At 28.5% G+C, this 12,105-nt stretch overlaps 1 protein-coding gene across 2 annotated transcripts; it reads left to right on the top strand.

The window, feature by feature from the left end:
* The first annotated feature begins 3,602 nt into the window (after positions 1-3,602).
* Positions 3,603-8,892, top strand: LOC131169231 (disease resistance protein RPV1-like). 2 transcript variants are annotated; one of them, XM_058139530.1, is made up of 5 exons: positions 3,603-4,376; positions 4,967-6,062; positions 6,154-6,552; positions 6,650-7,386; positions 8,581-8,891. In XM_058139530.1, exons 1-5 carry the CDS (start codon positions 3,907-3,909, stop codon positions 8,858-8,860), a joined length of 2,982 nt encoding a protein of 993 aa, XP_057995513.1. In that variant the 5' UTR covers positions 3,603-3,906; the 3' UTR covers positions 8,861-8,891. The 2 variants fall into 2 exon arrangements, with proteins under 2 accessions (XP_057995513.1, XP_057995514.1); XM_058139531.1 differs by having other exon boundaries at positions 3,606-4,376; positions 4,967-6,035; positions 8,581-8,892.
* The last annotated feature ends 3,213 nt before the right edge of the window (positions 8,893-12,105 follow it).

Here is a 12,105-nt window from a genome sequence, read left to right on the forward strand (position 1 = left end):
TTTCATTTGTATAACTCATTTACAATTTCATCTCTAATCTATCACACCAATTCACATGTACCCATGTTCAAGCAAATTTTCATTTTTATTCAATAAAAAGGGAAAGTCCCCAAATATTATTTACACATCATTTATACCTTTAATATTTTATTTATAGTAATTTACAATTCACATTTTAAAGTATATCAACTATTTCTCCTAAGTTCTATTTGTGATGAGCCTATAAATCCCATCAAACTAATCACATGATTTAAACAAACCTTAAATCATTTAAGTGAGGTATCATTAGCAATTTAAGTTTTGGTCCTTTGCATTCATTTCATTGAGGTTACTATTCACTTAACTATTCCTACACAAAAGTTGACTTTTTAATACATAATAGATTTATTGAATCTAATTTCACCAAGATACCACATTTTGCATTTTATTTTTGTTGGCATTGATTTCCAATATCATTTCAAAGCTTATTTTATGTTATTCAAAATTTTCAGATTTCATACCTTAAGTTTATTGTTCTATTGGTCATTGTTACAGTAGAAATTTGACAAAATTCTCTTCATCAAAGTTGTTCCTTTATGTGTCTTCTTTAATTTCCTTTTTGAATCACTCAATTTGGAGTTTTGTAGCTCAAGCTATGGTCAATTTACCATAACTAGCCGGATTGGTCCTTACCTAGATTTTTTGGGCAAATTTGATTCTGCCAGATTTGGTGTCCTAATTTGGAGTAGCAATTTGAATTAGTTAGATTCAGAATTTGAGTTTGTATTCTTTATGAAAGTTGTTCTAAATTGTCTAATCTTTCCATTGATATAAAATTTAGGTCAATTGGATATTTCTACACTGAGTTATGGCCAAATAAACAAACACTGTTCATTTAGTCACTTTTACCAAGTCCAGAATTGGTTACCCGAATTTGGCCAATTTTTAGGGTATCCTAAGTTTGTTTTCTGGGTAAGGTATCTTCATCAAAGTTGTACCATTATGTGTCTAGTTTTATGTCCAATTAGCCTTGCACCAATTGAACCTACACCACTCAAGTTACAGCTGCTCAAACTTATTGGACTCACATCCAGCCCTGCAAGTCACCTAAGACAGCATACCTAACCTCAATTTCATTGGCATAAATCACTTCAATTCCTCGTCAAATATAGCCAAATGGTCACTAATTGACCATTAGGACTTCCATTCACCAAAACATGAGCAAAACCCAAATTTTGCCCCAAACCCTAACTCTAAAATTCCAATTCATGGCATACACACACCAAACTCATACCAATCAATTTATCCATCATCTATGCTCATCAATAATATAAATAACCACTTAATTTCAGTAAAAACCAATAATTCTCAAACTTTCTCATGGCTGCCAACATTTAGAGGTTCTATTTACTCATAGTTTTCTTTTGATTTCATGCAATTTCTACTTGATTTAGCATGCTTACACATATTAAAGAAGGAAGAGAACTTGTTTTATGCACTAACCTTGTGTGAGCAGAATTTTTTCAAGCTTAAATTTCACTTTCTCTTCAATTCTTAGCAGCCAAACACTTACCCAAGAGGTGTAAACAAGTTTTAATGAAGGGAGTCTAGGGTTTAGTGGTGGGAGACTAGGGTTTTAGAGCTTGAATTGTGTAACAATGGAGGAAAGAAAATGGGTGAGGGAGAGAGAGAATTATGGACGGCTGGCTGTTGGAAGAAGACCACATTTTCTGATTTTTTTTTCTTTAATTTTTGTCTCTTTAATTGTTTTAAGAAGGCTTGTTGAATGGTGATTGGTTGGAGTGTTCTTAATGACATCATCTTATGTTAAAATTCAAGTTTTACTTCATTTTCTTTTCTTTTCTTTTCTACTCATTTTCAATTAAATTTTTCACAATATTTATTAATATTTTATGTTATATAGTTTATTTACTTAACTGGACAAGTTGGTGAAAAATCGTCTCTAAATGCAATATGACCAAGATGCCCTTCATTTTGCTTAAAAGGCTAAAATTGTCTGTACCGATTTAAAAATTTTTCTAAGCATTTTCTTGGCATTCTAATACCATCGAAACCTCAATGACTCTTCTCTGAAGTCCCAAAAATTATTTCATGGGATTCCCCTCGGGTTTAGGGTTACTAGCTGTGAAGACAGCAACTTCCTATTAGGATCACCCATCACTGGGGCACCGGCTCATTTAACTTTGTTGTATTTCATTTCTTAAATTTTTTCTAAATTTTTCCTTACCATTATTTGGGTTATTTATGACTCCTCACTCTCGTTTACATATAGTTACAGTCATTCTAGCTGTCCGGACAGACATTAGTCAGCGGAACAGTCGAATGCACAGACTAGCTAAAGTGATGGTGTTACAATTCTCTTTATTTCCATCGGAACTATCAGTAGAATCATTTCTACCAATACTCATATTGAAACTTAGTAGAGCCATCCGTCCTAATATACAGAGCCCTGAATGTCCTCTTTCACACTATGTGTAAGGTGCTAAGGAAGATCCTGAACCAGACTCAGAACTACTGTAGCCCAAACTCTGACCGCTGTTAGAACCTCTAAACCCCCTAACTTTGTGTTTATTGTCTGCCTTCCTGCTTCCTCTGACCTTTCCACTATAGTGGCTTTGATTGCCACCCATACTACTTATTTGTGGCACATTGGATGGCCCTTCAGCTCGGTTTTTCTTTACTCTGCTTCCATCATCACCCATATAACTAATTTCAAATTGTCTGGCTCGGTCCACCCATACTCTCAGATTTTTTGTGGGGTTCACAGTTTGCGAGCAAATTTAGCTCAAAAGTCAAAATAGGCTAAAATTTTATGGGCAAAAATTGAACAAACCGCTCGATGAATTTTTATGTTGTTGGTGTCTATGAAAAGCTCTCGAGATGTAGATGAGGTTTAGGACAATAACCGGTCTAATTGGTGGCTGGATCGGCTGGAATCAGCTCGAGAAGGTGGAACGTTGCGCGCGCGCACTGGAGGGAGTTTGGTGCTACTTTCCGGCAAGGAGAAGACGTCAAGGTGGGGCACCGGTGACCGGGGAAGGGCTAGGCGGCGGTTGGGTTGCAAGGGGAGGAGAGAGGAGAGAGAAAATGGAGAGGGAAGGGAGGTGCAGCAGGTGCACGATGGGGAGGAAGAAAAAGAAGGAAATTTGGTCTGATTTGATCGGTCCGACCCAGTCTAGTTTGATTCGGCCGGTTCGATTCAAAACACTCGAAATTAAATTTTTACTCTGCTTTAAGACAAAAAACGCGGTCCAAAAATTTCAGAAAACTCAAAAAAATTTATAGAGTCTAAATATATTTTTATTTTTACCACGTAATCTTTAATTAATTTTTAAAAATTATCGAAGTTTAATAATTTTAGGAAATCAAATTTGATTCAAAAATTCAGAAATTTTAAATAAAATTTTAAAATATTTAATATAATAAAATATTAATATTTATATATAAAATAATTATCTAGAATTTTTGGAGTGTTACAAATGGATTAGGTAATATAAAAAAATATTTAAATAATTTAAATTAAACTAATTATTAAAATTTTAATAATTAAATTGATAAAGTTAATTAATCATTTCCCCTTCCGATTATAGTTTTTCCACGCAAATATTATTGTTCAAGTCAAATAGCTTCCTAGAGTGAAACTTCCTAGAAATTTCCTCCTCTGGTCTTCTGGTGGTTTTGTTTTTGATTTTCTTGGTTACATGTTACGATCTGCTCTATGGGAGGCTGAAGAATCAGAGTCTCTTGAAGAATTCTCTTTTTTCTTCATATTGCTAACAAGTGCGTTCTGTGGATCTAATGGTTTTGTTCAGAAATTTGGTGGCTCATATCTTCTGTTCCATGGATGTACCTTGATTTGGATAACGTCATTCATATATTTGTCTCGGAAGTTTTCTCTTTTATAGAATGGCTGCTTCATCATCTTCTTGTCCTTTTGATGCGTTCTTGAGCTTTAGAGGCGATGACGTTCGCAAGACTTTTGCAGATCATGTCTATGCAGCTTTGACTGGAGCGGGGATTCACACCTTCAGGGACGATGAAGAAATTGAGAGGGGGAAAAACATTGACCAAGAACTCACGAAAGCAATTCAACAATCAAAAGTAGCAGTAATAGTGTTTTCTCCAGACCATGCCTCTTCAAGATGGTGCCTTGATGAGCTTTTGATGATCAATGAGCGTAGAAAATCTGATGGTATGCATATTTTGCCAATTTTTTACCATGTCGATCCAAGTGCAGTTAGGCGGCAGAAAGAAAGCTTCAAGGAAGCATTTGATAGACATGAACAGCAACTAAAGGAGGAGATAGACAAGGTGGAGAGATGGAGGGCAGCTCTTAAAGAAGTTGCAGATCTAGGCGGGGAGGTTTTAAAAGACCAGTATTTTTCTCAACTCCTCTGTGTTTTGTTCAAATTAATCCGAAGATACAATTCATTTTAACTAGAATTTCACTAAAATGCAGAATTCAGTTTATTTGAGAGGTCTGTTTAACAAATAGTTTTATTATCTAAGTGCATAATGGTAGAGAAAAGTAGGAAAGGTAAGAGAGAGGGTATATGTTTTTGTAAGAAATATAAGAGCATTTTAATCCAATTCATTTCAAATAATTTTATGAAATTCAATCCTAAAATATTTACATGCTAACAAAATTTGGTGAAATTCATTTCAACCAAACAACCACTTATTTAAACTACTACAATCTCCAAGGACTACTACTTGACATTGTTAAAAAAACAATACTAGTAACACAGATGTTGAAGGTGTTGAATTCTAATTGAATTGAAGCAGTTAATTGAATTATAATCCAAATCAAAGTTAAAGTTGAAATTATTATTATTATTTTCGACAACTCAAATTCCTGCCATTCCAGTATTATTAAATCAATTACATAAATTTATTTGTATTAGAAGGATGATAATCCTTACATATGCTCATTATATTTCTTTTTAACCATGACTTTGGCTTTTAGGTACGAGGCACCGTTCATTCAAAACATTGTCAAGCTCGTTGCGAATAAATTGGATCGCAAGCTTCTGCATGTGGGTTCCTACTTAACAGGAATAGATGATTATGTAGGCCGGATTAATCAGTGGTTGCAAGATGAGTCGACAAATGTTAGGATATTGGTACTTTACGGGATTGGCGGGGTTGGAAAGACCATCATTGCAAAGACTGTTTATAACCAGAACTCTCACAAGTTTGAAAGGAGCTGCTTTCTTGCGGACGTTGCAGAAACATCAGAACAGCCAAAAGGTATGAATAGCTTACAAGAACAACTTCTTTCAGATATCCACAAGCGGGAATCAGTAAAGATATATAATGTAGATGAGGGAGTTATGAAGATCAAGGATGCTATGTGTTGCAGGAAAGTTATCATTATTCTTGATAATGTGGATAATTCAGAACAATTCAAATCCATTATTGGTGAGCAAGAGTGGCTGTCGTCGGGAAGTAAAATCATCGTCACAACTCGATTGAAGTGTTTGTTAAGTGAAGGTTGTTGGAAACTTCACATTGAGCCATTGAGTGTTAAAAACTCACATAAACTCTTCGCCTTGCATGCCTTTGGACGAGAAGATTCTCCTGAAAATTTCGATGAGCCCTCTGAACGTGTAGTGAGCCTTTGTGATGGTCTTCCATTAGCTCTTTGTGTTTTAGGCTCCTTTCTTCGTCGCAGAAGTATAGATGAATGGAAAAGTGAGATTAAGGAACTGCAAGAAATTCCTGATAGTCGAATTCAAAAGATTCTCAGAAAAAGCTTTGATTCTCTACATAATGATCGTCATCGAAGCATATTTCTTCACATAGTTTTTTTCTTTATTGGGTGGGATAAAGATGTTGTAGTTAAAATTTTAGAGGGCTGTGGCTTCGAAGCAATAATTGGAGTTCAACATCTCTTGGATAGATGTCTCATTGAAATCAATGAAAGAAACAACCTAGCGATGCATCAGTTGGTTAGAGACATGGGTAGGGAAGTTGTTCGCCAAGAATCTCCTGATGAACCGGGGGAGCGCAGTAGAATATGTAATCATAAAGAGGTATTTAGGGTGTTGACAGAAAAAACCGTGAGTTACACTTCTCATACACATCTTTGTTTTTGGTTTTTACGTGCTTCTCCTGTAACTCTTTTTGTGTGTGTTTCTTGGTTTGATGCAGGGTACCAAGACAATTAGGGGCCTCATTCTTGACATGCATATGTTAAGAGAAGAGAATGAAAATTCGGTGGAGGAATCAGTGCTTGGTTGTGAAGATAGTCCTTCAATGGTTAATCGTCTTGTTGGCATCGTTTGCCAACGGATTGGGAATATCCCAAAAACCTCATCTACCTCCGCAGATGTGATAAAAACAGAGGCATTTGCAAACATGCACCAATTAAATGTGCTCCTGCTCAATGATGTTAAGCTTGATGGAGGATATGAAGATTTTCCAAAACACTTGGTGTGCTTGCGTTGGCTCAGATTCCCTTTGAACTCTATGCCAACGTGTTTAAATGTGGAGAAACTTGTTGTTCTTGATATGCGGCATAGCAGGCTAAAACATGCTTGGCAGGGAAAGGTGTGTGACTCACTCTTCTTGTCTTTTTCTCTTTATAATCTATCAAATTATATGACAATTTATTGAAGCCGATTTTTTTTTTCCACTAAATTTTCAGTCGTTTCCATGCTTGAAGATCCTTGACCTAAGTCACTCTCATTTACTCACTGCAAGCCCTGACTTCACGGGACTGCCTGGTCTTGAGAGTTTGCTGCTGAAAGATTGTATAAATTTAGTCAAGATTGACAAATCTATTAGAGTCCTAAGGGGACTTGTCTTGTTAAATCTTGAAGGCTGCATAAATCTCAGGATGCTTCCAGACACAATTGCTGATTTGAAATCACTTGAAGAACTAAATTTGACTGGTTGCTCAGAACTTAAAGTGCTACCCAAAGAGCTGGCTCAGATGGAATCCTTGAAGGTGTTTTTTGCTGGTGGAATTACCTTGAATGAATTAAGCTTTAGCTCGAGAGATGTAAGGGGGCCTTGGTCTTGGTTATCAGGCAGAGAAGGTCCAGAATCCACTATGTTTTCATCTGCTTTTCTTCCACTTTCTTTGACCCATTTAATCCTTACAAACTGCAATTTATCTGATGTTAAATTTACCACGGAACTTCATTTGCCCTCTTTGAGACATTTAGTTCTGCGTGATAACCCATTTGATACTATATCGGCTGAAATTCCTGGGCTCCCTTCACTCGAATATCTTGATATAACGCAGTGCAACATCTCCAACGTTATTATAAAGGTTCCTACGAGTATAGAGGAACCGAATTTGATAGGGCGGTCAGTTACACGTCTGTCGGACTTGGTGCGTTTTGGGTTAGAGGACATCTCCAGTGGTTGTGAAAACCGGTAATTTTCTCAACTCCGCTTTTATTTTTAACTAGGTTTTTGCCCACTATATAGCTTTTTCAATATATTTATATTTAATTTATTTAAAATACTTTCAAGTGGACTCAGTTGGTCTGACGAAAATTTCTAAAATATTTCGAAGCTTTAAAAAATAGCGTTCAAAATATTTTGATTTAAGAGGGTGAGTTCCATATTCTTTATGAGTGAGGGAATACAAATACCCAATGATCCTCTTGATATGACCTCCCTTCTAAAAAATTTTGCCAAAAGTGAGTAATTTCTTCTATCATTTTAAATTGACTTATTAACAAATTATAGGTTATTTTTAACAAAAATTTATTTGACTTTTTTTTTTATAACTTTGAACAAATAAAAAAAATTGGATTGTTTTTTAAAAAGAAAACAAATACGAGGAATAAATATAAATTGAATGTGAATATAAAGAATAAATAATAATATACTGATAAAATATATATATAAAAATAAATTCTTATAAGATGAAAATAAACCTTATTTTTATGGAAAATTTTTGTGTAGATTTAACTCAATCTATATATATATATATATATATATATGAGAAAGTATAATAAACAGAATTTATATATTTATATCTTAACTTCGTAAGTGAATTTTTTTATGAAAAATTTTAAAGAGGTTTTTTTCGGATAAATTTTATTTATAGTCATTCAAATTTATTAATTATTTCATTTTAGTGATTATTATTTCATTTTGAGAGAATTTCTGGAACAACTCTTATGTGGCATGATTTATGTGGACTTACATAATAAAAAGAGAAATTATATATGCACTGAGTCTAATTGAAATTTGTTTTTATTTTTTTATTTTTTTTAGGAATTTAAAAATAGGGATTAACAAATATAATAAACAGTATAAAAATAATTTTTTTTATTTTTTAATATGATCTAGTAGGGAGAAATTTTTTTTATAATTTAAAATCATATAAGACACATATATAAAAATTTTATAAAAATTCTATCAAATTTTGGTATGAAAGGTTGCTAATAAAAAAAAAAGTAATTTTATTAAAATAAATTAAAATATAATGATTAAATTAAAATAATTAATAAAATTGAGTGAGTACTAAAGAAATTTATCCTTCATTTTCAACTTACTAAATAAATTCCTAATCTTTGTGCTTATTAGATTTCCATTTTACCATGACTTTGGCTTTAGGTTCGCGGCATCGTTCTGCCAAAATTTTGAGCAGCTTGTTCATTCGGATTGCCCGTATTTCCGGGTGAAATTCACTATCATGAACAAAAATATTTGGTGCCAATTACAATATCTGGGGGATGGTCCTCGGCCACGTGTAATACTACAGGAGAATACTTTGGGTCCTTCGCTTGCGCGTAACTTACTTCTTTGGGATATGCATAAGGGAAAATTTGAAGAGGCGGACGAGACCATGAGTATCTTGGCTGTCATGTTGATTTTGATTAAAGTTTTTAAATGATTAGTTGAATACATTATCAAGAAAAATATATTACTTAAATAATATTAAAATTTAGTTAAAAGTTAAATTTTACTTTTATATATATATATATATATATATATATATATATATATATATGACTTAAACAATGTAATTGATAATTGATTTACCTGTTGTATGGGGTAGATAATTGATAGTTACAATTGTTATTAATAATTGATAGTTGGTCATTGATAACTAATTGTAATTAATTTATCATAAGTATTTAGCAAAATTATGAGTTCTTGTTTCTGTTAATGATAAAATCACTAATAATGATAAATACTATATAATGTAATTAGTATATAGTGAAAGTTAATAGTAAATTATAATTTAATTCTTAAAATTTTATTTGATTAACAACATAGTCTATTAATTTAAATTTAAATTATATCTAAATATTTTAATTTATTATATAAAATATATTTATAATGTGAAATATATTTTATAATTTTTAATTGAAAATTTGATACTAAAAAAATTATGTTTCTTGATTAAAATGTATTTTAATATAATGTTTTAGTATTAAAGTAAAATATATATATATATATAAAAAGTGAAGATAGAGAGATAAGGGTTTAAAGTTTAATAGGGGTTAAACCAGTATACTATTAAATAAATATTATAAAATTATTAATAATGATATTTAATTATAATTAATACATTTATATATTTTATAAATAGTTATTAAAAAAATTTAGTTAAATTTTGATATGTAATTTTTTAAAAAATAATTTAGATATTTCATTAAATTTTTTAAATAATAACATTTAATTGTTTACAACAAAAAAAGTTTAAAATTGAAATCTTTTATAATAATTTTATTCGTATTAATGAACAATAAACATTAATATATTAATTTATAGAAAATAATAAATGAAAAATTTTATATAATAATAATAATAATAATAATAATAATAATAATAATTAAACATACAAATAGAATAAATTATTAAATTGCAAATAAATGAAACTAAAAAAGTTATTAATTATTTTATATGTAAGAGTAATTGATTATATATATATATATATATATATATATATATATATATAAGCATCAAATTAACAAAATATAACACAATATGTATCTAATTATATATAAACACATAATTGTTTTAAACTATATAAAGTATCTAAAAAATCAAAAATACATAAATAGAATAAATTTTGACTTTTTTACTTGACATAATTTAATACAATTTTAGTTAATTGTCGATAATTGTATTAAAATCATAAAATAAGATCGGACCAATGTAATTCAATTTATAAAATTAATTTTTTTAATTATGATTTTTATGGATATAAATAGTTTGGATTTTAAAATATTAATTTTTATAAACCATTCACACCTTATTTTTAATGCTAAAAAAAATAAAGTTACAAAAATTAATAAATATAATAATATAAATATTCATCTAATTAAGTAATATATAACGCTAACTCCACAATAATATTTTTTATGAAATATATATATATATATATATATATAGTATTTTAGTTGATTTATATTTATTTTGTTTAATTTTTTTAATTCGTAGTCTTAAAAAAATTAAAATGTTGGGTTTTAATCAATATTCATAATTTTGTATGTATTATGTTATTTTAGTTCAAAGTGTTATAAAAAGCCCAATTCAATTTATTTTTAATATATTTTATTTCTCTATAATATTTTATTGTGGTATTCCTAATAATAGATCTATTATTTAACAAATTACAAAAGATCAACGAGTATGTAAACCTAATTATAATGAATTTATATATTAATATAATCTTAATAAATAATTTATTATATGAAAATAAATGTATAATTTGTTTTATTATAAAATTTTTAGTTGTCAATATATAAAATAGTATTAGGGTTTATATGATGCTATTGGTTTTTTTCTTTTATTGTAATTTTTTACAATACTTTTATTTATTTTTTATTATTTTTTGTCAAATTTAATAATATTATAAATAATATAAAGTTAAGGATATTTTAATATAATAAATCTACTTTTACTAATTTATTTTTTAATTTTTTTAAATATTTAAAACTTATAATGTTAAATTTTATTTTAATTTTTGAATAAATATATTTTATTTATATATATTAACTAAATATTAAAATTAAAATTTTAAATTTTAAATTCAATTCAAGTAGAAGAATTACTTTTCAGTCACAAATTTATATTTTTTAAAAAAATTATTGATATTGATAAAAATATAAATTTAACCAAATTTACAATTTATTTTTATACATAAACAAATTTGCATTTATTTTATTTTTATTAAAAATAAAAAATAAATATTTTTATATTCTAAAATTATTTTTCAGTATAGTAAAATTAAAAAATATCTTTTATTGATAACTTTAATGAAATTATTATAATTGCATTTGAGTTTTGATTAATTTAGGTAAATAGAATAAAACTAAAAATAGAATAAAAATAATTAAAATTTTTAATAAAATTAGAAAAGTGCTCTGAATTTTTTTATTAATTATTCAATTTTTAAATAAATTTTTTTTATGCTAATAAAATATTGTAATTTATAAATTTATTTAAAATTTAAAATAAATAGTATTCATAAAAATTATTTAGACTCTATTTGGATAATTAATCATTTAAAACAAAAATGAATTTTTATTTTTTATTAAAATATAATAAAAAATCATAATATAAAATTTAGATACTCATTTATTTCAAATTTTTATCTATTTAAATAAATTTTATATTATTATTTAATGGCTAAATGATTAAAAAGAAATCAAAACATAGTTTTTCAAATATAGGCAAACATTTTAATTTTGTCAATTTAATCTTTTTAAACTGAACTCATATTGAATTTGATTATGCTCTATCTAAATCCATCCTATTTCAGTTCTGTCAGATTGAGTATTTGCAAATATTAAATCCGTTGTTATATCTAAATAAGACCAATATACTTTCAAATTCAATGATATTTATATAGATTAAAATAGATTGATTTTTTTTTATATTTAATATTGATGCATTGGAAAATATTTGGGATTATCAATATCATTTTTACGTAAAAAAAAGTGCATTTTAAATGTTATTGTATAAGATTTGAATTTTATTGAGTTTGCTTAGTTTAATTGTAGATTAATTATAATTTGTTAATATCCTTATATGAATTAGCATATTTTTTAATTTTTAATTTATTAATTAATCTTAACTAATTTTTTAATTTTAACCATGATATTTTAGGAAAGTCTAATTATATTT

Source organism: Hevea brasiliensis, chromosome 17, assembly GCF_030052815.1.
Source record: "Hevea brasiliensis isolate MT/VB/25A 57/8 chromosome 17, ASM3005281v1, whole genome shotgun sequence".
Taxonomy (NCBI): Eukaryota; Viridiplantae; Streptophyta; class Magnoliopsida; order Malpighiales; family Euphorbiaceae; genus Hevea; species Hevea brasiliensis.

Bases quoted from the DNA above. Each gene is read 5' to 3' on its own strand.
- LOC131169231 (XM_058139530.1), top strand. From the start codon at position 3,907: ATGGCTGCTTCATCATCTTCTTGTCCTTTTGATGCGTTCTTGAGCTTT. The intron at 6,063-6,153 runs GTGAGTTACACT...GGTTTGATGCAG, and splicing joins GGGTGTTGACAGAAAAAACC to GGTACCAAGACAATTAGGGG. The intron at 6,553-6,649 runs GTGTGTGACTCA...CTAAATTTTCAG, and splicing joins AACATGCTTGGCAGGGAAAG to TCGTTTCCATGCTTGAAGAT.